General features: G+C 49.2%; 1 protein-coding gene across 4 annotated transcripts in view; it reads right to left on the bottom strand.

Moving 5' to 3' along the window:
- PSD2 (pleckstrin and Sec7 domain containing 2) overlaps window positions 1-27,332 on the bottom strand; it is a 172,434-nt gene that overhangs the window by 72,831 nt on the left and 72,271 nt on the right. For all 4 annotated transcript variants that reach the window (XM_075131390.1, XM_075131391.1, XM_075131389.1 and 1 more), the window contains exon 2: window positions 21,082-21,697. In XM_075131390.1, coding sequence (XP_074987491.1) covers window positions 21,082-21,644 — 563 coding nt within the window. In that variant the 5' untranslated portion in view covers window positions 21,645-21,697. The remainder of the gene's footprint in view (window positions 1-21,081; window positions 21,698-27,332) is intronic.

The following is a 27,332-nucleotide window of genomic DNA, read 5'->3' as shown; positions in this document are numbered from 1 at the left end:
GCTGTGGGGTTCTCCCTCTGCCTGCGGCAGCTGGAAGCTACAGGGGGTGCCCCCCTATTCTCATGGTGGCTGGGAGCTGCAGGGTGCATTTCCCAAAATGAAAACAGGACACTCCCAGCCACTCACCCGAGCCTCTCCCCGTCCCTGCCGCCAGCAAGGCTGTTGCCAGAACCCTGCTGGGGCCCTGCTGGCTGCCAGCTCCAGTCCCTTGGCCCCTGGGGCTGAAGCACAAAATGTCAGGGAGGTCTCCAGACATCTCGGAATCCGTGACTTCCGTTATCTCCTTGACCAACGTAGCCTTAGCCATGAGCAATTTCTCCAGCTATCACCCCATCTGGAATATCCCATCTTTGCGGGAGGTTATGGAGAATGTGGTGGCTGAACAACCAGAAATCCTGAGATTCTTTGGGGTTCTTCAGACCTTGTATGGCACTGAGGCTGAGTGGGTGGGTGTGTGGATGGTCTCACCCCTGGGGATGGATGAAGTTTGGAGGTCCACATTCATTCTTTTAGATCTATCACTATCACCTGCCTTTCATGCCGTTGACCACAAGGTGATTTTGTTACATCTCCTAGCAGGGGTTGACTATGGGGGAGGGATGCTATCAAAGGTTGATTAGTCTATGGACCCTGGCTGAGCAGGGGGCTTGAGCAGGGGCTTCTTTGAACTGGTTTTATCTCTTTCGTCTGAAAGCATCCAAAGGGTGGTCCTGGGCATTTGTTCATGGACCCCAAGGGCACTCTCCTGTGGGGTGCCTAGGGATTCACTCTGTCACCCCTCCTGATGGGGCCTTTACATAGGTTAATGAGAACATGTGGCTGGTGGTAGCTTTCAGCTTTATATCTCCTTCTCTTCTAACCCAGCTGGTATGTGATGGAGGGTTTCAGCTGATGTTGAACTGAGTCTGGGGCTCAGGTGAGCGTGAGCTGCCTGAGACTTGATGCAGACTAGGTTGGGATAAAGCTTGTAGGATGGGAAGGAAATGGAGGAGATGGCAGCGATTATGCCAACGCCCTTTACCTGGCAGTCTTGCTGGATGGCGGCTGTGATTGTCTCCTGTGCATCTTATCAGCCATGCTTGCTATGGAGATTAAATGCCTTCTTTCAGATGTGGGCCTTACTACGGTTCTCGTGGCCTATGTCACCGATCGGCAGGATGGCCATAATGTGCTCCGCACCCGTACCCGTGTCCGTAGTATGGACATCAAAGTGATTGGAAAACCTAGCCTGCGCAGAATGCAACACCCTCCTAGGAAGCAGCGTGCCTCCCTGGAAGAACGTAGGGCCTGTGCCCTGTGAGCGGCACTGTCGACCCCAGGATTTCTAGGGGAAGAGGAAGGGGTTGGTTTTGGCCTTTTGCACCCAGCATGGTTTGAGTCCTAGAATCATAGAATATCAGAGTTGGAAGGGACCTCAGGAGACAGAATCATAGACTATCAGGGTTGGAAGGGACCTCAGGAGGTCATCTAGTCCAACCCCCTGCTCAAAGCAGGCACAAAGTAGTGACTTGAAAGGTGCCTCACTGTCTATGTGGCACCCTGGCAGGCTAGGTCAGCTCAATGCTTGAGCAAACAGTCCCTCTAGGTATAAATGGGAAGAGACTGGCAGCAGGGTGTGATTGGTCCAATACCCCTGATGCCAGAGCTCACTTCCTCCATGGTCCCACAGCCTGCAAACCTACCTGTTTCCCCAGGCTTCTCTTGGGGGGGGGGGGGGGAAAGGAGGGTAGGCTGGGAAGGGGACTTGGGAGGTGGGTTGTGTGTGTGCTGGGAGCTCAGGGTGGGGATGGCGGAGGTGATCTCCTGGCCTACTGAACAGCTCTGTTAGTGATCATGGATAAAGCTCCCAGGGCACTGGATGAGCCTTTTATAAATACATGAACAGAGAAAGCAGGGAGCCCCAGACTGTACTGACAGCATGTTAGTGCTGTGTTTGTAGCAAGATGTGGCAGAGAAAAAGCCGGCATGAACAGTGGGTGTCACCATGTCCCATTGCAGAAAAAGGATACATAGGGCCATGCAGAATGTTTGCAAACAGACCATTCCCCATTCAAATTCAGGGCCAGGGCAGGTTTGTTTGTGTTCGGAGACACCAGCCCAAGTTCCCAGACAGCTTGTACAAGAACACCCAAGCAGCCAGCCTTACAAAGCAGCATCCCCCTTCCAGTGCTTCCCTCCCCCAGACCATGGCAGCCTCCCACCTGCTGCTGGCAGTCTTTGGCAGGGGCCTGAGCGACCTCCTACTCTACCCGGGGATTAGGTAGGCCCTTTAGCACCTTTTCTGGGGCCTCAGGTGGTTCTCTGCCTCCTGCTGGCATGACTGCTGCCTCCTGAACTCCAAAGGTCTTCTGGGGCGGTTAGATAAATCCATACCCCTGGCTGCTTTGACCAGGGAGGACCATTTCCAGAGCTGGCCAGTGCCAGTACTGAGTGCAGGGCTCAGGTGCCTCAGAATCCCTGAGGCAATCGCTAAGGAATTCTGGAGTTCCCTAGCAACTGCATGCTGGCCGGGTGCTCCATTATCCCTAGCTCGTGACTGCCTAGCTACCACATGGGGGTGATGATGTGTCTCTATCTTTGCCATCTGGAGAGCCCTGGGAAGCAGTGGGAGGGGGCACTTCCCAACTGCCAAGATGGTGTCTGGGGATCAGCTTGACCCCAAGCAGATCTTGTGAGGACTAGGGAGGCAGCAGCTACTCCAGGCAGACCCCCAAGAGTTTGCTCGGGGTATGAGCAAGCAATCACCCAGCCTCCCTACCAACCTGCAGGCGCTGAGGGGGGCGACCAGCCTCAGCTGGAGAAGGAGAGGGGGCCCCTACAGACAGCAGAGGTGAGATGGGAAGGTGTGTTGGGATCGTAGCTACTGGAGATGGAGAAGGCCGGTTGTGTCACTTGGCCCACGCCCTCACAGACTCAGCCAGGGCTCGTGCTGTTTTGAACACACGTGTTCAGTTCATTCGTTAGGGGACTGGACTGGCTGATAACTAGGCCAGATACTGCATGGCCATGGCATGGTTCTCCTTGACTATCCTGAATCTCTGGAGCAGTGCTTCTCAACCCACGGCCCAAACAGCACACAGCTGCGGCCCATGTGACATCCTCAGGGCCACACATGTAGTATATATAGCGTGTGGGTGAGGCCCACATAACAGAGCTGTGCAGATACAAAATTTGTATCCACATCCAATCTGTGATCGGCAAAAATGGTCTGCGGATATCTGCAGATTTGCAGGGCTCTAATCTGGACCTCCATCAAAGGTAGGACCTCTTGTATGGCTACTAGAGCCAATGTAGTACATAAGGGCTTCTTTCCTTCTCTGGCCACCTCTTGCTTAGGGAATGGCTCAATGCCTGCTGGAGTTAGGGTGACCAGATAGCAAATGTGAAAAATCGGGCCAGGGGGTGGGGGGTAATAGGAGCCTATATAAGAAAAAGACCCCAAAATAGGGTCTGTCCCTATAAAATCCGGACATCTGGTCACCCTAGCTGGAGTCAGTGGAAGGACTCCTATCGAATTCAGTGGGTCTTGGATCAGGCCCTTAGCCCCCCAGCACACAGGCTCAGCCTCGCTGACCTCCCACTGAAGTCTAAGGAGTATAATTCAAAGCAGAATCCAGGTCACTCACCTTAAATACAAAACAGTGATTACTGGGCATGAACTAGCAGGGTCTGGTATTTTGTATGCCTTTGGCTTCATGCATAACGCCTAGTCTGATCCTCCTCCCACCCGGGTTCACCCCAGGGTGGCTCCATTGACCTCACTGGAGTTCCTCCTGACTTACAACACTGAGAGCGAGAGGAGAATCAGCCCTATGACAGCTTCCGTTTAAACGCCAGCTTTTGGATTCTGTGTGGCATCAGCTCCCTGGGCGCCAGGTGCCTGGGAAATACCTGAGGCTGATGGAATCCTGCCTTATGTCTGATGCCAGTGGCCACAGCCCCTAAGGATGCCCTCCCATCTTTCTGTTTCATTTGTGGAGGGTTTTCATACTCCAGGAATATTTCTCCTCTGTGGCTGGATCACTTCTCTCTCCAGTTTGGTTCTGGAGCTATGCTTGGTCATTGTAGTGTATGCCAGTAGGGGTTTGTGTGTGGGATCCATTGTCCATTTCTATACTGCATGCCTAAGGGAGCCAGATTGAGGGCTACCTAGTCTGGGGTGTGCAGGAGGAGGTGGATAGCTACAGCCTGCTCCCCCTTCCTCAATCCCACAGAAGCCTGCCCCATGTAAGCACTGTGGGGTCAGGGCTCCATGGGTTGAGGGGGCTGGACGTGGGAGTGGGCTGCTCTGGGTGGAACCATCCTCCCTTAAGCACATGAAGGGTAAGAGAACGTGGACAAAGGCAGCTGATGCTGGCTGTCCCTCTGCTCAGCGAAACCCACCCTGAGTGGGGCTGGAGCACATAAGCGCAAGGGAGAGCCATGCTGTCATGGGAGGAGTGGGTGGACTGCAGGAGCTATGTGGAGGTACTAGCACCCATGAACATCCTGAGAGCTATGCACAAACCGCTGGCCTGTAGCATAGGACCTGTCCTCCCCAGGGATGTGGAGGAAGCTCTGCAAGTTGAAGGCTGGAGCGGGCCAGGGCCCATGTGCAGAGGGAACAAGCTGGACTGTTTGTCTGGCGCTCCAGAGGGATTCATTCTTATCTGCATGAGTCTGAAAGTTTCCTGCCAGCTCTTTAATGCCTGGGTGAATCCAAGCTGAGAAGTCATCAAGGCCTAAATTGGTGCCTGATTTCATTCCTTCACTATTAAATTGAGGGGGCTGGCCTGGCCTGTCTCAGCTCATTGCCAAGGCTGCTGCTTCCTCTCCGGCTCCATGGAAGGGGCTTTTCATACCCACTACTGCCGCAGAATCAGGGCGGGCCCTGGGGGAAAGGTCGGGAGTGGCAGGCTGGGATCACTGAGAGGAACAGGGAGTGGGACACAGTGGGGTCTGACAGGCTGATCCCTGAGCCATGCTCAAGAGCTCCCTCCCAAGAAAGCCAAGGGGCTCGATGGTCTGAGGGGCTGAGCACACAGCATACCCATGGAAACTGCTTAAAGTGGTGGGAGCTCACCTCTGACCATCAGGCTGATGAGATTGAGCTCATGCCATAATACCCATCAGCTGCCCCCCATCCCAGGGGGAGCAGCCACACACCTGCCCTCCAGCCCCACCACAGACAGCACTGTGGTCTGGACAGAGAGGCAACAAAGTGGGGATGGTGGACAGCCTCTCCTCTTCACTTCCGTCCCTGGATCCTGCCCTGCCTTTGAGCCCAGAGGCTCGGGGAAGCCGAGAGCATGTCCGAATAATTGCACACCGAGATGCGCCTCAGTGAGAATGGCAGTGTGGGGCCCATGTTCATTGTGTCGCAGGGTCGCCTGGTACAGTTCCAGAGAAAGCGTTTGTTTCTAGCGGCTGGCCCTGGCTCCTCTCGCTAGGCTCTCCTCTGCTCGTGCCCCACACCAATAAGACCGGCTCTGGCTGCAGAGGGAATTCTGCCCACAGTTATGTTGCCTCCTTCAGCTGGGCCAAGGTTTGCAGAGCTGTGTTCCTCCCAAACCTTTTCTTCTCCTGCTTGTGGCTCCCAAAGGTGGGCCCTGGCCTAGTTATTATGGCAGTTGGACTCCTTGAACTTGTTTAAAGGTGGCTGCTGCCTGGCTTGAATCACCTCTGTTCTTCCCCAATGGTTACTGTCATAACCATACAGCTAAGTGTAGCCTAGAATTCCTTCTTACCTGTAAGGGGTTAAGAAGCTCAAATAACCTGGTTGGCACTTGACCAAAAGGACCAATGTGAAAAGAAGATACTTTCAAATCTTGCTGGGGGGAAGGCTTTGTTTTGTGTGTTCTCTTGGGAAGCAGAGAAGCATCAGGTTAGAAAACTCCTTCTCCTATAAACCATCCTAAAAGTCTCTTATATAACAAAAACTGTAAGTAAAAACCAGGCAAGGTGTGTTAGATTATCTTTTGTTCTGCTTGTGAATTTTTCCTTTGCTGGAGGGAGGTTTATTCCTGTTTTTTGTAACTTTGAATCTAAGCCTAGAGGAAGTTCTGCTGTGTTTTTGAATCTTTTGTTACCCTGTAAAGTTATTTTCCATCCTGATGGAAAATACAGAGGTCATTTTTACCTTTTTTTAAAATAAAATCCTTCTTTTAAGAACCTGACTGATTGCTCTATTGTCCTGAGACCCAGGGGTTTGGGTCTGTGATTACTTTGTAACCAATTGGTTAGGATACCATTCTCAAGCCTCTCCAGGAAAGGGGATGTAAGGGCCTGTGGGGATATTTTGGGGGAATAGGAACTCCAAGTGGTCCTTTCCCTGATTCTTTGTTAAACCACTTGGTGGTGGCAGCGTACACTCCAAGGGCAAAGAATTTGTGCCTTGGGGAAGTTTTAACCTAAGCTGGTAGAAATAAGCTTGGGGGTCTTTCATGCGGGTCCCCACATCTGTATCCTAGAGTTCAGAGTGGGGAGGGAACCCTGACAGCCACCAAGTGCCTCAAGGGGCCTTTTAGGCAGCCTGGGATCACCAGGGAACACTGAAGCACTGGTCATTACCCCTTGCCCCAGTCACATCCCCTGCACCAGCTGCAGGGAGGGGAAGCTGTAGAGCCAGGGTGCCAGTTTCATGCCACAGGAAGGTCCCCTCCATTGGGGTGATCCTCCACTGTTGACTCTGCTGGATGTAGGGCCATTCTACACCATCAGTGCAGTGCAAAGCTGCTGCAGTACAAGGGCCTGCTAATTTTTTTGCATCACCTGGCAGCTATCTGCATCTGTGATCAGGAGCAGGATGTTGGAGAACCGCCCTGCCAAGGGTATGCTGCTGGCCAGAGAAGACAGTGCGAAGAGGACTATGGCTTGGAAGTCTGATAGAATTGCATCCCAATTGTCTATGGCCTCAGCTGACCACAGCATGGGAAGCACAGAAAGATACAGGGAAAATACCCTCTCCCTTGCATTGGCATTGATGAGAGATGGAGAATCGGTCAAGAAATAATTGTCTCAAATTAAGGAAGGCATCCGCTCTAAAGGCCAGCAGTCTTTCACGATGTGTATAGAAACTGCTCACCCATGGTACCATTGGCGAAGCATCATGTAGACACGCTTGCTCATTAGGATCACAGTTTGTGGATGTTTTCCCGAGGAATGGCAGAATGGAACACTGACACACAAGGAGCGTTTCCCTGTGAAAAACAGCCACAAACTGCGACTCAGGTGATACAACCCATCTGATGGTGTGAGCGGCTTCCATGGCTAAAGGTTCAGCTGTTTGTGATGCTTGATTACCAAAGTGCATGCTGCAGAATTGGTGGGAATTTTCTGATGAAACATTTTTGTCAGAAGATGCTAATTCATCACAATGAAAACCGTTTGCAGGAAAGGATTGTCTTCTTCGGTGAATTTCTCCTGTCAACAATTATTTGGAAATTTTTCTTCAAAATGAATGAAAAGTCCCATTTTGATGTTTTTGAAACAAAATATTACGTTTTTTCCATTTGAAATTATTTTTTGTTGTGAAATGTAAGCTGATTATAGTAAAACGATTTACAAAAAGGAAAAAGGTCAACGTCTACCAAAATTCCCAAAGAAAATGTTTCAATTGACCTGAACAGATTTTTTCTAATTGTTGGTTTGTGAAAAAATTTGAACTTTCAACTTTTCCTCCCAATTTGGGTGTGAAAATTTTAAAAAAAAATCTCAGACATTTTCCTGAGACAGGACAAGAATTTCCCACCCAGCTCTAAAGTTCGAAGGAGCACTCGGGAAGCATCTATTCGCAGCGCTGAATTGTCAGGGGGCTGAATGTGTCTATGTGCTCGTCTGAAAAGGTGCCTCTAAGAATAGCTGGTTTCAGAGTAACAGCCGTGTTAGTCTGTATTCGCAAAAAGAAAAGGAGTACTTGTGACACCTTAGAGACTAACCAATTTATTTGAGCATAAGCTTTCGGGAGCTACAGCTCACTTCATCGGATGTATACTGTGGAAAGTGTAGAAGATCTTTTTATATACACAGAAAGCATGAAAAAATACCTCCTCCCACCCCACTCTCCTGCTGGGTGTGATCACTTTAGATAAGCTATTACCAGCAGGAGAGTGGGGTAGGAGGAGGTATTTTTTCATGCTTTGTGTGTATATAAAAAGATCTTCTACACTTTCCACAGTATACATCCGATGAAGTGAGCTGTAGCTCACGAAAGCTTATGCTCAAATAAATTGGTTAGTCTCTAAGGTGCCACAAGTACTCCTTTTCTTTCTAAGAATAACTGTGAGCAGGAACGGTTGGGCAGCTCACATGAACCTCCTGAGGCTGAATCACTACTCCACTACCCCAGCTTTAAGTCAGTATAACTTTATTTGTATCCCAAGAAATGGCCAGCTGTGTAATTCAAGTCATCTGCCCCCTAGCCCACTCGTAGCCAGATTAAAGCCCTGCTTCCCTGAGCCAGCTAACAGCTGGGCTTTTCGCATCTTCAGGAGGTAGCTCCATGATTACCAGCTAGTCCCGTTCACCAGCTTGTTTGCTGCTCCCTTAAATACCTATTTCTTAAAGAGGCCATGTCATGCAATAGGATTGACTGGCGTCAAACTCCTCAAAAGGGTTAGACTGCCAGTTACTGATTTGTTTTTCCAAGGATTTTGTTTTTTCCTGCTTGATTTTGACATTAGAAATTCAGATCTCATCCACCCTGGAAGATTATGATGCCTGGAGAACCAATTACAATTACAGGTGAACGCTGAGGACCAGAATGGGGAAAGGGTTTTCAGTCTGTTTGGGTGAGACCCTCACCCCCGTTCTGGTACCTTTAGGCTGAACAAAAGGGCCGGGGCAGCGTAACTGGGCCCTAGGAGACCAAGTGGCAGCCCTGGTACAGGAGCTCTGGTTGAGAGCCGTAAGGCCTCTTCCTGAGAACCCCCTGCATAGAGGGTGTTTCAAAGGACACAGCACCCAACACTGCAGAGATTCTGAGTAGCGTTGCAGCCCATAGGGCAGCCTGCGGGGAGGCTGTCATAAATTGGAGAGGCCGCTAGAGCTGTCTAAGTTCCACCAGGGCCTCCAAAGCCCCCAGAACAGCCCAGGAGTGGGAGAGCACAAAGTTGACTTAACAGCGCCTTTGCACCCTCTCCCCAGGTTGTGAGTTCTGGACTGCACCCCTGAGCGGCTCACTACAGCATCCCACCCTTGGAGTTGTTTGGCCCCGATTTAACATCAATGACTGATTTGGTCCTGCTTTGAGCAGGGGGTTGGACTAGATGACCTCCTGAGGTCCCTTCCAACCCTGATATTCTATGATTCTATGATTGTGCAGAATGGATGTCTTCATTAAAGATTCAACACCTTCACCTTTCCCAGGAAGGAGGGAGAGGCCACAATAAATATCCCAAAGCCCTCTGAGATGTCCTGCTGCAATACCAGGGATGACCAGATTTGCTATACCCACAACTTCTACAGTGAACAGGGTCACATACATTCTTAAAAAGACTCCTTCCAGACCTCCTTCTCCATTATAAAGCAGCAAAAAAAGGATACAAACCCAATGCTTAAAAACCCTTTGCAGGTCACCTTTCTTTTAATTTTTCAAAGAAAAAGGGGCAAATGTTTTTACTCTCTTCCCCCTTACTTCCCTTTTACCCCTCTTAACATAAACCAGCATGCCTCATTTTAAATATCAAAGGGTTTGGCTGCAAAGAAAGCCAAAGGCTGTTGTTTCACCCTAGCCTCTGTCATTCCCCTCTCACTTTCCCTCTTCTGCCTCTGTTCTCTCATCCCTCCACCCCTTCTTTCCCTCCGTTTTTGGGATGCATTCCCCTCCCACTCTCCTAAGTGCTTCATCTGAAGAAACCAAATCGGGGCCCTAACCCAGCTCCCAATTCAGCTTCCTGGTTTAAACCTTCCAGGCAAAGCTGCCCAGCTGCCCCGGACCCCTCAAACAGGCTGGGAGTGAAGGAGGTGGTGTCCCATTGCTGTGATGCTCCAAAGGGAAACCAAGGCTGCTTCTAAGGGTAAACATGGGTCAAAACAAGGCTACAACGGGAGAGGTGTTAGGTCAGCAGTTCAGCTTCCTAAGGAGAGGAGGATCAAAAGGAGGAAAGGGAGCGTGGTCCTGGGGCAGCAGGGGGCAGGGAAGAGAGGGTGGCCCTTTCAGCAGCAGTTTTGTGGCCCAACAGCCACACGATTTCCAGTGTTGACACCCTCTCTAAATTCAGTTTCTATTGACAAAACCCAACACTGGGCTCGTGCTAGAAAGGGCATGTTTGAAAGTGGCCATGTGGCTCGCAACTAATGCTGGAAGGGGGGTTATGGGGGGCTTCCTGGAGGCTGGGGGGAAGGGACTGATGACTTCACTTTAAATACCTGAGACAAGGCCCCTGGCAGTAGTAAGCCACTCCCTGGTAGCCCTGCGAGGGTAGTGTCGGCACTATTCGACACTGCTGTGGAGTCCTAAGAGAAGAAGTGCTGGAAGGCGTAAGGGGAGCTGGGGCAGTGGCACCACAAGGCCTGAAAAAGTGGGGGGACCCACTGTGACTGTGGTGACTGGGTTTCCTGTAGTGGCCTTTGAAGAGCATCTGCCATGTAGAGCTGCGAGCCTCTGCTCACTGGGTCCTTGGAGCAAGAGTGAAATTCTGCAATGGCAGCAGTTACCCAAGTCTGGGGGGCAGGAAACCCAGGGTTGTGGCAGGTGCCCAGCTTGGGACCCCTTCCCAGTGCCAGAGGGTGGGTGGGTGCTCAGCACTTTCAGAACATCAGGCAGGTTTGAGGTGTCTTGGAAGATCTCGGCTGAACGCGGGGCGAACGCACATCCTGCTGCAGCTGATTGCTCCGTTGGGCTCAGACTGCAAAGCTGCATTTTTCACCACAGCCATTTTCACTATTGCACGGCCACTGCCTTCTTCACGGTAGCAAATTCAAAGAGGTGATGCTGTGCAGTGACACACTGAGGGGCCCCACCCTCTAACTCGCTCACTGACCCTTTATCGTTCTCAGTGAGCATGGGGACTGATTCCCTGCACAGCATTACTGGGTAGGCAGGTGGATGGCCAATGCTTTATAAGGCTTCATTATTATCACTAGTATTGCCCTAACACCTCAGGATCCCAGCCAGGGATCAGAGCTGCAAAGCACTGGGCATTGACATACTAATGTCTCAGTGCCACTCCCTGACCCAGAAAGCTTGCAGTGTAATAAGACACAGACAAGAGGTGACCGGTGACTAATAGACAGGCAGGTAGGAGTGGAAAGGGATCAGGGTTGTAGCAGAAACAGATGTGTGTGATCAGTGATATGAGCTGCCAGCCTACCCAATGCCAGTGATTCGTTAGGCATCCTGGCAGATGTAGGTTTTACGAAGGGATTCAAACACAGACCCAGTGACAGCTTTCTGGGCTCTAATGGGGAATTCTTCCCACGCACAAGGGGCAGCACAGGAGGAAGTGTGACAGTGCTTACGGGGGAAGCAGACAGGCAGGTGATTGAAGCTGGCATTGTTGGGAGGCAGAAGGTGGGGCTGGCATTGTGATAAGCAGTTAGACTGGAAAGGTAGGGGAGGGCTCTCTAGTGTGAGGCCTGAAAGGTGAGGACAGGAAGCATGTGCTTGATGCGCTGGAGAAGGGGAGCCAGTGAAGGACAGCAGGCGAGGTCAAACCTGGCATTGCCAACTCCAAGCACTGAAATATCATAAGACCACTCCAAAGTTATGAGATTTAATAAATAACTCTTGAGTTCTTTTAACTGATCCTCTAGCTTTTGAGCTGTCAGGGCTCACATTTTAAGCTTGTCTCCACACCCTCAAGGGCTAGAAACTTTAATTTTAAAATGAAAGCTGAGATTTTCACCTGACTCCAGGTGCTCGGGCTTTAAGAAAAACACCAATAACATCAACAGATTTGTGAGTTTCGCTGAATTTCACTCTTGTCAAACTACTTCGTATCACCCCTCATTCTGCCCTGCATGGCGAGTTCCATCACATGGAAATGAGTTCCTGACCAGAGTGATCCCTTCCTTCTTGCAAAACAGGAGGAACGTCGGAGAGGCCATCCGCCTGATCTCATATCTCTAATCAGCACCCACAATGGAGATTCCACAGCCTGCCTTGGCAGCCTCTTCCTTTGCTAAATTGTTTGCAACAATTACCGTCACAGCTAACCTAAATTTCCCCTCCTGCAGCTGAAGCCCATTTGTTACTCTGTGTTCTGTTTGTACTGACTAATGAGAAGCTCTGGGCCCTTGCCTCCTTACCGCACCCTCCCAAAAAGTCAGCACACCTGTGTGGGGGTGAGAAAGAATTTTAGTTCTCAGAACAGATGGTCCTGTTGGATATGCTGGAGCCCTCTGTCTACAAAGCAGTGCCAGCTTCCCCCATACTATCTTCTTTTATCCAGCCTGAACACATTCACTCCTTTTAGCCTATCCATGTCTACCTTCCAGACCTTTTACCTTTGTTGTTGCCAGCCTTTGAGCTCCTCATAGAGAGAACCCATGTGAATGGTAAGAGATAATGCAATCAGAAATTGCACTGTTGGCTACCAAGATCCATGCCGCTAAGGCTGAGTGACACAAAGAACATGCAGTGACCATCTTTTGTACTTAGGGGAAGCCACCCTGAACGTAAGCGTCTGCAACCCAAGTGCAGAGAAGGAAGGTGGACATTGACTCCTGGGGAGGCAGCCTGCAACCAGTCAACACCAGTGCCCAAGAGGGAATCAAAGCGAGGTGACACCTCTCATCAGAGATTAAATGAGACCATCATAGTCAAGGTCAAAAGATTTTTATCCCTCACCAACAGGAAAGAGTTTTCACAGAGATTAGAAATAGACTCTCTAACACTCGGGCCCATAGACACGTCCTGGACCTGACTCAGCCAACACTCAGCTTTGGGCTTGTCTAAATGATGCAATAGTGCGCATCAGTGGGGCGTGAATTCTAATGCACACCAACATGCCGTGCACTAACTGGCCTGCATAGACACTGTTGGCGCACACTAAAAGTTCCCTAGTGCGCATTAACATAGTCCCATTCCAAACAGTACGTTGTTAGCATGCACTTTTAATGTGCACCAGCAGGGTCTACCCAAGCCAGTTAGTGGGTGAATCATTGGTGTGCATCAGAATTCACACCCCACTGCTGTGCACTACTGCGCCAAATAGACAAGCCCTGAGATTTAAGACATGGTGAGACCTGACTCTGATTGAACTTGGTCTTGTGTGTTGGAGTGGCCTGCCCACAGAGAAGAGTTCAATACTAAGATATTAAATAGCATGGAAGGAGTTTGCTTTATACATATGCTAGGATCCATATATTTACTTGCATTACACTCATAAGTCTTTGTAACTGTACTGGTGTAATGATATATCAAATTGCCTAGGCTGTCTTTTCCAATCATTCTTTCCATCGTTAATGCTTATGGCAACACATGCAGAACAATGGTTATTTATGCAACTGAACTGAGCTGGATTTTTATGCATAAAGTTGTTTACATTTCTTTTCTTGCTGGTTAATTAGTCATAATAACATAGACCCGCATTTGCTATATTGGCAGTACTGAGTCCTGTGTTTGGAAAGACCACGAGTGAAATTAGGCCTTGTTCTGCACTGAAGGCAGCAGCCTCCTGAAGAGTTGTGTTAAGGTTTTTTTGAATGGAATTGGAGCACTCTCTGGCCATTCATCTTCTGTGGAAGAAATGCACTGGCAGAGGCCAACATTTTCAAACTTAGGGGCCATGATAGCTGTCTAAGACTCTGACATGGGGCACCCCCTTTGAAAAAAGTTTGCTGAATTTTCTTTTAAATTAAAGATCCCCCTGCTGTTTTGAAGTCCTAATTAAGTGAAAATATTTCCATGAACTCAAATAACTCAGATGACTTATAAGAAAAATGATTTGATCTCAGTGGTAAAGGAAACTCACTTACAGGTTCCCTAAAGGACCAAATCCTGCACTGCCTACTGGAGGTGTGCTGGGAGGGGAGAAGCAGAGAGATACTGTCAGTGTGCTGTGTCTGAGCTGCTGTGCCTGTGCATAGGGGAAGGCAGCGTGATCTAGTGGATAAAGCACTGGTCTGGGAGTCAGGAAGAGACCTGGGCTCTGTGGCCCTGTTGTACGATCTTGGGTGAGTCATTTTGCCTCTCTCTGCATTGGTTTCCTCACCCACCCTGTGTCTGTCTTCAGTATTTAGACTGTACGCTCTTTGAGGCAGGCACTGTCTTTCACTGTGTGAGTGTTTCAGGGCAAACCCCTGTCACAGGCACCCTCCTGAAGCCAATTTCAGCAATACAGGTGCAGCCCACCTCTGTTTCCCCTTCATCTGACCGTGCAAAGGACTAGCATCTCTCAAACCCTTTATGCAGCAACACTGGCACAGTCCACAGATCCCTCATGGGGAAATCAGTTCTTCCCCAAACCCCAAAGTTACAATGCAGCAGCTCTTGAATCTCATTCAGAGGTCACCATTTCCAGGTCCCCCACCAGATGGCAAGTATGAAAAATTGGGACAGGGGGTGGGAGGTAATAGGCACCTATGTAAGACAAACCCCAAATATTGGGACTGTCGATATAAAAATCAGGACATCTGGTCACCCTGCCCACCAGAGAGTAATTAACCCCTCTGCCCCAGGGCCTCATTCTCCAGGCCATCCACCCAAGACTCCTAGGCCCACTCCTCTCCCTTGTGTCTTCTCCTGTGGCCCCAACTCAGATCTTCTGTGAGAGGACTCCCTGCAGTGTCTCACTCCCCGAAACCTCCTCCGCTGTTAGTTCTACCCTGCCCTTGGGATCTACCTTCCCGAGCCAATCCCTAGCTCTGGGCCCAGCTTACACTGCCCACACTGGCTCTTCTCCTCATTCTTAGGGGCCACTAGACAAGCCTTCCCATAATGCAGCAGGGCTCCCCAGCCCTCCCAACTGCAGCACCTTCCTCACCCCTCTGCTTTCAGGCTGCTCTCACCTGTCCCTGCCTCACTTCTCCTCGGGTGCAGTCTCTCCTCTTTACATGGGCCAGTTGCTTCTCATCAGCCCAGTTGGGAGGTGACTGAGCAGGCCCAGGGGCTGGTCCTAAAGGGGCCAGTCATCCTGCAACAGTGCGTGTGTGTGTACAGCATGGAACTCAGTGGGGCCCGGATCGCCCTTCTGCACAGCCATGTGATAAAGAAGAAGAAGAAGGTATCAGGTTACCGGCAGTAAGAATGCGACAGGCAGCAGAGAGAGTCGTTACTATAAGCAGCTGCAAAGAATCAGGCTGGAGCTGAAAGCAGCACAGTGATACTGGGGATATACGAGGGTGCTGTTGGTCCGAGGTACTTATCCGGCCTTGTTACTGCACTATTTGAGCACCTTGTGATGTGTGATGTAGTTCTCCTCACACCATCCCTGGCAGGGAAGGAAGGACCATTAACCCCACATTACAGATGGGGAACTAAGGCAACAGGGCGGCTATGGCCCAGATCCTCAAGAGCACATAGGCTCCTAACTTGCACTGAAATCACTGGGAGTGAGGTGCCAAGTGACTTGCCCCAGGTCACACAGGAAGCCTGTGGTAGAGCAGGGACCCTAACCCCTGGACCATCTTATTACCCTTCATACCAGCCTTGGGCTCTGCTCCTGCAGTCAGATCCATGCTGGCAGACCCATCTGCCCTCCACCCTTCCAACCTTGCTCCCATGAGAATTTCCTTCACCATCTAGGCTCCACCCAGTCCCAAGCAGCTGATGGCAGAGAACTGGGCTTAGGGATAAAACACAGAGTGAAAACTTTAGTGAGGCTTGGGAAAATGAAGGCTTTGCTGAATGTTGTGTAGGGGAATTTGCATAAATCAGAGTAGAAATGTATGTAAATGAGAGTGCGCAAATGTATGCTAATGTATGCAAATGACAGCAGACACATCCAAAGTGGTTGCTGTTTCCTGGTTTGTTACTAAATATTTCATGTGAAAATGTTGCTAACACATACAGAGGTCGGGCATGGAACCAGGTCTATGGAGCCCAGAGCTCTTTTCCCAGCTCTGAAACTGACTCACTAGATGACCTTGGGCAACTCAGTTTCCCTATCTGCAAAATGGGTTAATGGGACTGACTCACCTTTGTAAAGTCCTTTGAGATCTCTGGATGAAACATGCTATATACATGCAAATGAATTGGTAATTATAAATGAATGATCAGTTAACTATTAATTACTAATTAGGATATATTAAACAGGGTTTAGATGCTCTGTGACAGGCATCCACTGCACAAAACGGGGGACAGCAAAGAACAATAAATTCACTTACAAAAAGTAAAAGAACAGACCAAATTCAGAACTGGTTCAATTCCACTGACTTCCACAGAACTTCACCTACTCCCCCCAGCTCTGAATTTGGTCTCACCTAATGAGTCACACAGGCTATTCAAGGCCAGAATATAGTGGGGGATGGCCAGCTTTGCAGTTAATGAATGAAGACACATTGGTTATGACATATCAGGCCAAATTCAGCCCTAGTGCAAGCAGATGGATCTCTGTGGATTTTAGTGGTGTTGCACCTGCTTACACCAATGATGAATTTGCACCCACCCCAGCTGCTTCAACCTCTCATAACTATGATGCTTTCATAACTGTGACACAACAGACTGTTGAGCAGAACAAGGCAGCTGGAACAGAGGGAAAGAATCTGGCTCTCTCCTGGTAACGAAGAGATGTTTCCTAGCAGGGCTGTCAGTTATAGTGCTGACGTTATGTAAGCATTTTGCAGTTGTTTCTGGGGTGTGTTTTTCCCTATGTACTGGGCTTAGAATTTAAGACACATTATAAATAAACCTAAGTAAATACATAAATAGCAAAACAAGTTCTTGGAATACAGAACACAGTCCGACTGTATTCTCTCCAAACCATTGGTCTGCCATTTCACAACTTCACACCTTTAGCGTGCCCAGCACCTTCAAATCATTCCTCCTCCAATGGTGGATCACCGTTGCATCTTTCTTGTGCCCTAATTCTTCAGGGGAGAGCTGTTCTGCAAGTGATCTGAAAGAAGGCTTTATTCCTCCATTAGTTCGAAGCTTGCGGAATATATTCATGATTCCATTGATATTAGCATGTGTCACTTTACACCAGTTCTTTTATTAGATTGTTAATTGATGCCCTGTATGTTCACTGAAGCCATGTTGCTGCTGCTTCTGGCTTTGGTCAGGGCAGAATCTCTCAGAGGGTCACCACTATCGCCGTTAGCTCTTGGCCAGACCTCGGAAGAGCCGTTTCAATGAACTGATGTGAAGTTTCTCCCAGTCTCAGGTTGTCAGTCCTGGTGGGCAGCACAATTTGCTGCTCTCCTGCTTGCAAAGTGTCCAGCCCGCCCTCCCTGTTGCTAAACTACCATCTAGCAGAAGGCATCAAGGAGGACAACCATGCCCTAAGACATTGACATGAATTAAAACTCATTCTTAGGGAAATGAAAAGGAGTACTTGTGGCACCTTAGAGACTAACCAATTTAAGCTCATGCTCAAATAAATTGGTTAGTCTCTAAGGTGCCACAAGTACTCCTTTTCTTTTTGCGAATACAGACTAACACGGCTGTTCCTCTGAAACCTGTCCTTAGGGAAATGAGTAGCTACTTGGGACTCAAACAAACATCAGCCAAACACTGTTTGCTTTTGTCCATGCTGGTTCTGTATTAGTCAAGCAATGGGTTTGCCACCTCTTTTCTAAACAGACTGCTCCACAACATCATTGATCTCACATTAGGAAACTTTCCCTAATATTCACGCACATTCATTGCGTCACTGCGACCTCGCTATGCGCTGGTACCATCCTGAATAATCTGCCTCCCTGCTTGGTACCTGCACCCTTGTGAAACTGTTCTCACATTCCCATCCAGAATCATTCCAGATCTTTGTACTCTCTCCTCTCACATCAGACCGGGCACCTCACTAACCACTCTCATCGCTCTTCTTTGGACTCCCTGCAGCTTCCTGGCCTCTTTCTGCTGCTGTGATCCCACATGTACTGCAGTGCAAGAATCACCTAGGACAATGACTCTGTGCTGACTAGGGCTTGGACCACTAGTGCCCATGGAAATACCTAGGGGAGGGAAGCAGAAAATCCCATGCAGATCCCCTCACAGAGCGCTCCCCAACTCATTCCACAGGGGAGTGCAAGGGATAGCAATTCCATTAGCAAACCCGATAGATTCTGGGGGATCCTGAGGAGGTCAGTGCCATCTGCACAGAAGTCCAGTGCATCCTTATCACTTCTGGACCCCAATGTGGCTCTCCTTGGTTCCCTCCAAGAGCAGCTGCATGGTCAGAGATCCCCCCTTCCCCATCAAGTCAGGATTCCCAGCACAGAGGGGGCTGTGAAATAGCAAATCAAGCTACAGGTTGCATTAAGTCTCCATGGGTTGTTCCATGAGGGTTGGGGGTGGGCAATGCCTACATCTCCAGTCCCACAACGAGCCCTCTGTATTGCCCCAGAACCTGCCCCCTGCAGATCTCTAACCCCCCACTGGGGGCTCCACCGGGTCCTGGGGCAGAGACAGCCCAGTGCACCAGAAGTGACTGCTTCCTTCACAGAGAGCAGGAGAGCTGCACAGAGAGGAACTGTTGTTAGCCACGGGACTGACAGCCCCCAAGAACAATGGGGAGAGGCCAATGCTCCAGGTCAGCCTGAAAGAAAAAGGGTGACCAGGCTAATCAGGGAGTCAGGAGGTCAGGGAGGTCCCATCCTCCGTGTGAGCTGGAATTGCCTGGGTCGGACAGAGTGGGGCTGAGCTAAGGAGAAAGCAGGGGCCCAAGCTAAGCTGGGGAGCAGAGGTGTGCCAGATCCAGAGGGACCAGAAAAGCAGCCTAGAGAGAGCAGACCCTGTCCTGGGAGCAGAGCTGCAGCCCCAAAGCCAGAGGCACAGCCCAGAGAGAGCAGACCCTGTCCTGGGAGCAGAGCTGCAGTAACCAGAGCCAGAGGGGCCAGAAAAGCAGCCCAGGAAGCAGGTCAGTGCTGGGAGCAGAGTCACAGAAGCAGCCTGCAGAGCAGACCTGTCCTGGGAGCAGAGCTGCAGCAACCAGAGGCAGAGGGGCCAAAGAAGCAGCCCGGGGAGCTGGAGGCAGAGCATCAGCAGCAGGGCTGAGACAGATTGGTGGAGCTGGCGGGGGCTGGAGCAGTCTGGAGCTGGGTGCAGTGAGCAGCTGGGGAGAGCGAGGGGGAACCTGGGCAGCGGGCCCAGCACAGGGAGATGCCTCAGCCACGAGGCTCTGCAGGCCAGGCTTGGATCATAACCCCGACAGGGCGGGGGCGACACTAGGAAGAAAGGTCCTACCACTTAGAGCCCGAGAGCGTGTGGCCACCACCAGAGCAAGTGTCCAACCCACAGCATCCCTGCAGCACAGCCAGGGCCTGAGAAGGAGGCCTGGGACTTACAAGGAACAGACTGTGAACTGCCCTGACATTCCAGAGACACTGTTTGTGATGTTCCCTGCCACAGAGCGGGTTGATGTGTTTCCTTTAACCTTTCCCATTTTTCCTTCTTTTTAAAATTCATTGTTGATTAAATAACTTGCATTTGCTTTAAATTGTATATAGTGGTCAGTGGGTCAGAGAAGTGCCCAGTGCAGAGAGAGTACCCTGGAGTGGGGACACCCTAGTCCCTGTCCTAGGTGACCACAGCAAGGTTGGGGGTCGAGCCCCCCCAGGAATCCTGGGCCCAGCCTTGTTGGGGTTACGAGGACTCTGCCAGACAGAGGAGTGGAAGGGGAGTCCTCAAGGGCAGGGAGGCCACTGGGTAAAGGAAGTGGGAGCGAGGACTCAGATCCTTTCGCTAGCCCAGTTCACTGGGGTAGTGCAGAAGCCAGGAAAGTTCCCCACAATAGCGGGACTATTCCCCCGCTTACATAAAGCAAGAGCCGCTGTGGCATGAACTAAGGGTCCAGGGCAGGGGCTGCGCCACATCCCCAGCACCCCTCGTTCCAGTACCCTGGTCAAGGGCCAGATTTTTAAAGGTATTTAGGCACCTAACTCCCATTGACTTCATTGGGAATTAGGTGCTTAAACAGTTTTAAAAATCTGACCCCAAGTCCATTGGGACTGAGGCAGCAACATACTCGTAAACTTCCAAGCATGGGGGTGGGGGAGAACGGGACAGAAAACCACAGTACTAGCAATCGTTACATACATTGGGCCACTGGGGGTGGAAAGCAGGCATGTGTATTCCTAGAGTTTTATAACCCACTGTGGCCACGGATCTCCTGCTCTCTCATTTCTGCTCTCTCCCAGGTTATTCCCCTCTGACCCTGTAGCAGCTATCACTGTTTGTTTTGTGGTGTGTGTTTAGGGAGATCTGTAAACTCCCTCTCTCCAACAAGGGAAAGGCACAGTAGTGCTAAAAACCTTTTCTGGAGACTTAGGAACGATGGGAAGGAATTTGTGTCACTCAGAAAATAATCTGCATCATACTGCTATGTACAGCAATCACCTTTGGGAAAGTGAAAAGGGAAAGCTGCTTCCTTAGCCAACTGTTTTTTTCCCAGTAACAAAAGTGCATGCTAGTTTGCTCTTGCAGGGTCGCACGTAAGTGCTGGTTTGTTATTGTAGGGTTGCACAGGAATGCTGAGCCCTGGCGTTAACTTGTTCCAGGAAGAGAAGAAGCAAAACTCTTATTTACGAAACACCCCATCTACAGAATGTAAGTGTTTGCTGATCAAGTCAGCCCTTGCCAGCACTTACTGCACAGTGGTTTTCCCCTTAGAACAGGAAATACGGGCTCGATCCTGCAAGGTGCTAGATGTGCTCAGCTTCGAAGAGCCTGATTCAAAGCCCATTGAAATCTATGGGAATCTTTCCATTGACTTCAAGGAGTTTTGGATCAAGCCCCGAGCCGCTGGGAGATGGAGCGCAGAGCAGCTCCCAGGAACACTCTTGTTATTGGCAATTGTTGACCCTATAATGGTGACTGTTTGACAAGAGCTTTACAAAAGGATATGATACAACAGAAGACAGTAAAGGAGGGTTACATTTGGGGCCAAAGCCAACCATGAGAGAGCTTTAGACCTGTTGGTTCCCCACCTAGATTTAAGGGGGGGGAAATATGATGCACATTAATCCGAGCAGTGAAACAAATTGAGAGAGAATCCCAGTTACCTTAGCTGTTCCTCTGCATCCTCTGCACTTAGCACCTCTGGAGAGTCCAGGAAGGTCTCCAAATGCACACCACTGAGCAGCTCGCTATACAGTTCCTTGCTTGGCAAGTCCCTCTTCTCCAAGTCAGCATCACTTCTCCTTGATGCCGCGCTACCCTGCTTCTCCGTTACCTCCTTGCCATCAAAGTCCCTCTCCTTCCTCAGCTCAAACTCTGTATGCAAGCCATTCGTCAGCACCAAACCGTTGGCACTGCTGCTGTCACTCTCTGATTGCACTTGCTGTAGCCTGTTTCTCTGCATTTCACTCTGCTTCCATAGGTCTGGTGCCGTTTCCAGATGTTCGGCCCCATGGCCGGTGCTGTCATTGGCTGGGCTTCTGCGTTCCTTTGCTCTGGGTGGCTCAGCGCTATTCAGGAGGCGGCTGGGTTTTTCATTGGAGGGATTTGTGGGCTCTGCTGGCTGTTCACTCCCATTATTACAGGCTAACATGGCTAGCTGCAAGCCCGAGGTATGTGGCTCATTATACTCCGCAGAAGATAATGGACAGAGAATGTTTTCATTCATGTTCAGCTTGTTCTCACAGGGCTTGCCCTTGGTTAACTCAGGCTCAGTATTATCTACAAAGGAGAAGAAACAGAAACTCGTGAGCGTCTGAAATTGTCACAGTTAACGATATTACTGTCTAATGACAGTTTCGAAGTGCAGAGGAATGAGACAAACACGTATTCCACCACAATTCAGACTCCTGGGCCGCAGCTGCGTGGGTGCCACTTCTCGGAGGTGATGGCTGGAGTGGGCTGAAAACTTTGAAAACTCATGCCCTTGCCTTAAAATAGAAGCCAGGAGAGGTGGCATATGTCAAAATTCTTTGTGTGTATGGCCTATGCAACAGAGGAAAGCAATCATATGATCCGAACACAGCCACAGTCCCAAAATATCAGCCCCTCCTCACTGAGCAGCAGGAGACACAAGAAGGCACATGCGTGGCCTGTTTTCCGACATAACCCTCCCAGAAAAGTGCAGAGCCCGCGCCTATGAGTCTGCACAGTCGTATCAATAGTCAGTATGCCCAGTTCAAATGCACTTGTTCCCATGCTCATGCTGTGGCTCTGTCCTCCTCTAGTGTTTGGACCATATATAAAGATTTATGAGTCTTCTACAGCCTTTTAGTTAACAGTGCTTTCACAGGCATTAGAGCTTCATACTTTTAAATCCAGAGGTTCCCAGATTCAGCCCTGCTGAAAACCTGCTCTGGTGCCTACTGGACTGTGGGAGGTGTCCGTTATAGGTCAGAGTGGGGCAGATATTGCTCCTTTGAAGCCTTTGGCAGGGCCATCTGGCTAATGGCTCACAAACAAGATCTCACAGGCTGTCACAGCACTGAGCAGGACTCAGTGGCTATTGACATGGGTGTATCGCTCTGTCCAAAACTCTGGCAGCCCCAACCATATCACCTCAGCCCCTGTCACACCACACAGACAGAAAAGAGGCTGGTGTTTGGAAGGTGCCGAACTAATCTCCACCCACGGCAGTGGGTATTGACAATGAGGGCTGCTCCATGCTCTAGCGTCATACCCAGGCCTGGAGCTAAGGCTGCAGTCATTCAGGGAATGGCCTGGTAGCACCAGAAATGCTGCTGCCATGTTTCCCCCCTCAGCTTAAAACTCTCCTTTGCCATGAGGCCTACAACAACCTTGACAACGGTTAGGCTGGTGGTGGACTGAACCCACTGAGTGTCATGCTGACCCAGACTGTCTGAGTGTTTCCTTGTGCTCCCCCACCTGTCTGTTTCCATTTGTTGTCTCCTGTCTTATACTTGGAATATAAGATCCATGGTGCAGAGACCATTTTTTGATCTGCATTTGCACAGCAATGGGGTCTGGGGCCAGGATGAGGTCTCTTAGCCTCTGAGAATAGGACAAGAAGCCATGGGCTTAAATTGCAACAATGGAGGTTTAGGTTGGGCATTAGGAAAAACTTCTGAACTGTCAGGGTGGTTAAGCGCTGGAATAAATTGCCTAGGGAGATTGTGGAATCTTCATCATTGGGGATTTTTAAGAGCAGGCTGGACAAACACCTGTTAGGGATGGTCTAGATAATACTTAGTCCTGCCTTGAGTGCAGGGGACTGCATTAGATGACCCCTCGAGGTTCCTTCCAGTTCTATGATTCTATGATAACACCTAACAACAACCGTGATTATGGTTGGCAGTGGATTCATTGCCTGCCCAGAAGGCTGCTTTTCATGGGAAGGTTGCAATTGGAAGCCAGAGATTGCTGGTGCATGGGGTTCTGCTGCCAGTTAGCATGCCCATAAGGGAGTGCTGCAGCTGGCTGGCACACCCACTGGTGAGAGAGAAGGTTGGGTAGGAGAGTTTTCATGGTGGGAAGCACATCAGTAGAGAGATGACTCTGCACAGCTGTTGGTACCTGAGGATAGATGTCCCAGTGGTGAGTAGAGTGAAGCTCCAGAAGATGTCAGAATATTAGGGGAAGCACCAAGGTGGGTCTGGGCACCCACTGGTGTGGGGGAAATATTGCATTCGGTTAGCAGACTCATGGGGGGGCACAGGGCTATTTGGAAACACTGCAGCATGACAGGTTAATGTCATTGCAGCCTCGGAGGTATGGGGTACTTCCTCCCAGATGTGTCTGTTGATATGTTACCTCCCAGTTAAAAGGCTGATTCAATCCGGGGCGTGGGAATAAGAAGTGGGCTAGTTGCAATTTTTATAACACCTTGTAGTACAGCAGAGATGTGCAGACTTGCAAAATTAGTCCTGCTGACTCTCTCTATTTAAAAATAGTTCCTTCACTGCCAGAGTAACACTTCTTTCCCCTACACATAAATATTGCTGAAACATGTCATCTAGCTGCCACTTAAGACCATCACAAATGTGTCCTTTATGAATATCCTAAGAATCGCTACCCAGGCAGGACAAAAGAAGGTCAACATAGCACAGTGGACAAATTATCTATCTATCTACCTATCTATCTACAGCACTATAAAAATGCACCTTAGTTTTTTTTTAACAGATATTGATGCCAGTCTTGCAAATAAAGTAAGTTGTTGCTGATTACAAAACTGTATTTGCATATAAAATAGTTTCAGTTTATATCCAGCCTTGGCATGCAGCTGAAAGCAGTGACCTACACACTGAACTTAAATATTGCTAAGGTTTCAGTATTGTTGGGGTTCAGGCAGAAGTGTAGAGGCATCTGAAATAATTTAGAAAGAAAAATGATTTCTTCACCCAAAGGAGGAGGATGTGACATTGGTTAGTGCAGGACCCAGGCAGCTGGGACTCCTGGGGTCTATTCCTATTTCTGCTGCTAACTTACTCACTTGAGCAAATCATTCCATTTCTCTGCTTCAGTTCCCGTATGTGTCAAATAGGGATAATGTTGTACTATCAGGGGGCTGTGAGGATTAATTAATGTTTGTAAAAGGCTTTGAAATGTTTGGATGCCACATAAGTGCAACTATTAATAATTATTGTGATTGAAATTGGCTACTCCCTCAGCACAAATGCATATTGGCTCTTGAGAACACAATACATTCAGCTAGCTCTGCTGCCTGTGTTACAAGTTCTGACCCAATGAAAGAGGTGGAACTGCGAGAATCTTTAGTCTGAAACTGGAAAAGTGATGGAGAGAATGGAAAGGCAATAAATAGAGATGATCCCCTCTTCTCCTTCCCCCTGGAGAGCAAGGAACGCTTGAAAAGCAGGAATGTCTGGCTGTGCTGCACAATGGACATTTCATAGAATATCAGGGTTGGAAGGGATCGCAGGAGGTCATCTAGTCCAACCCCCTGCTCAAAGCAGAGCCAATCCCCAATTTTTGCCCCAGATCCCTAAATACCCCCCTCAAGGATTGAACTCACAACCCTGGGTTTAGCTGGCCAATGGTCAAACCACTGAGTTATCCCTCCCCCCATTTCGCTGCACAGTGTGTCAGAGAGACCAGTGGGGGTGGCCATTGGATGCTGCCTTCCATGCCCAACACTTCCAAGCAACAGCAAGGAAATATAGGCTTATGTCAGGACCTGGAATTGGGCCCCCTTTGGAAGCCAGGGAATGTTAGATCTGAACCATCATAGCTGAACCCAGTACTGTGCTTTTGGTTCCAGGCCAGACCCAAACCCAGAAGGGGCCTTGTTTTCTGATTCCAGTTTAGATGCAGTGGAAAGCTCATGAGAATGGCTGCTCTTGCAAGGGTTCTGCCATTCAGGGTCACAATGGCACATAAACAGCTCATGAGATTTTGGCACCATTGAATCTGAACCCAAGCCCCAGTCTTGAGTTAGCCTCAAAACTCACAGCACAGCCCAAACCCGATCTGGGTCCAGATCCCAACACTGCCTCTTTAGCCCATCTCCAATACTTTCATTAGGGAGTGGGCCCTGCCTGCCCCAGAAGGCAGGCTGTGTGGGTTACGCATACTCAAGCACTGTGCAGGACTGCGTCCGTAGGTAGGGACCAGAATCTATGCTCTCCCCACACGCTTTCATGGACTTAGAAGGCTGCAGAGTGGAGCAGACAGAACAACCTGGAATTGGGTCAAGAGAATGAGATGGCTGAAATGATCAGGCATGGCTAGCACAGAGCTTCAGCTAGCCTACGTGTCTGCAAAAATAACATCCCATAATGGAGAAGAGATTGAAGCAGAGTAATCAGCAATTCCTAGGGGTCCTTGAAAATGACCAAGGAGAGAAGAAGGTCACATTTCTCTTAGACTGAGCTCGGTGACAGCATCTTGTTTTAAGCAAGGAACTCTCCTGAAAGCAGAATGGGCTTGGAGAGTGCCAGGCAAAGAACCCTGCTGAGAAGAAAAGCAGAGGCCAGATCCCATTATGATTTTGTGATATACCACCTAGAGGAGGGACTAGCTTTCAACACCCACACAGCAATCTCCCCTTCCTTACCCAAGCCAGTCACATCAACACCCAGACCTCAAGAGACTGAAGATTTTCTTTTTACTGAGATCAACGTGTTGAGGGATTGGCTTCCTTTTGAAAGCTGGCCACAGGTTCTGTATTTGTGTGTGTTTGGTGCTGACATCACTGAATTTGTAGGACAGAAGGAGCAAGCTAGGACACCATTGGAGTGATGTCTCCTGAGGTGGGAAAGGGTTCCATGGGACGTAGCATAACAGAACTCCTCATGCTACGGCACATGATAGTCAGGGCCTATCTACGTCCTACTCACCATTACAGCAGTAAGTCTACCTTTGCATTATACACCGGCACAAAACAGCCACGCTCCCCACTCATCTGCCATGAGCAAGATCATTATAACCACGTTTAATATAAATGCTTGCTTTTTGCTGTTTTACTGGAGTTAGGTTCACACCATGACTGAATACTGCTCTAACACACTAGGGCAATTTTTAATATTTGCAGGATCACATTAACTAGAGAGATCTGATTCTTTTCCTTTCCTCCCTAGCATTTGTTTTGTTTTCTTTCGCATCACTCTGAATTGCCACCCACCCTCCAGCCCCAGGAAGAGGTGCTGAGTAAATGATCAAATAGCTAGGTGGAAATGGGTAATACTGGCAGTAGTTTGAACCAGCTTTAATGAATTCTAGTTAACCAGTACTTGGGTTAAAGCATGTTCAGGCCAATAATCTAGTTCATTTCTCTTTCTGTTGATCATCTAATCTATCCCCCTGTGTATTATTCTAGGATATATATTACTGTAGTTAACTCCCTCCTCCCATGGATATACTGTACCTCTGAATGGGAACACTGGTTGGTCAACATTGATTTTTTTGGTTCAGTGGCCAGACCAAACAAATCTACCCGCCCCCCTCAAAGCAGTCAGTTTTGAACCAAAACTGGATTTTGGGGGTGGGGTTGGTGGGGAGAGAGTGTTTCTGAACCAAACAAAAAACTGAAAAAATTTCATTCAGAGCAACCCAAATATTTCAAAAGTCAATTGAATTGACATTTCATTTAGAAAATGTTTCAAATCAACATTTCATCTCGAAAACATTGTTTTGAAACCAAATGTCAAAATGAACCATTCTGACATTTCCAAGTTAGGGTTTTTTTCCCAGCTGAATCAATTAGCTGAATTTGAATTCACAAATGGTATTGGTGCCCTGAAAAATGCACTTTGACAAATTTACTATTCTCTGAAAAAATTCACCTAGCCCTAGTCAGCATAGCTGAATGGCATTCTTCTGATCTCCATGGACTGAAATCGTAACAGACCCAACTAGCCTGTGGTACTGTTTAGTATCTAAC

This window comes from Caretta caretta, chromosome 8 (genome assembly GCF_965140235.1).
Source record: "Caretta caretta isolate rCarCar2 chromosome 8, rCarCar1.hap1, whole genome shotgun sequence".
NCBI lineage: Eukaryota > Metazoa > Chordata > Testudines > Cheloniidae > Caretta > Caretta caretta.
This window is presented reverse-complemented; position numbering and strand designations above follow the sequence as displayed.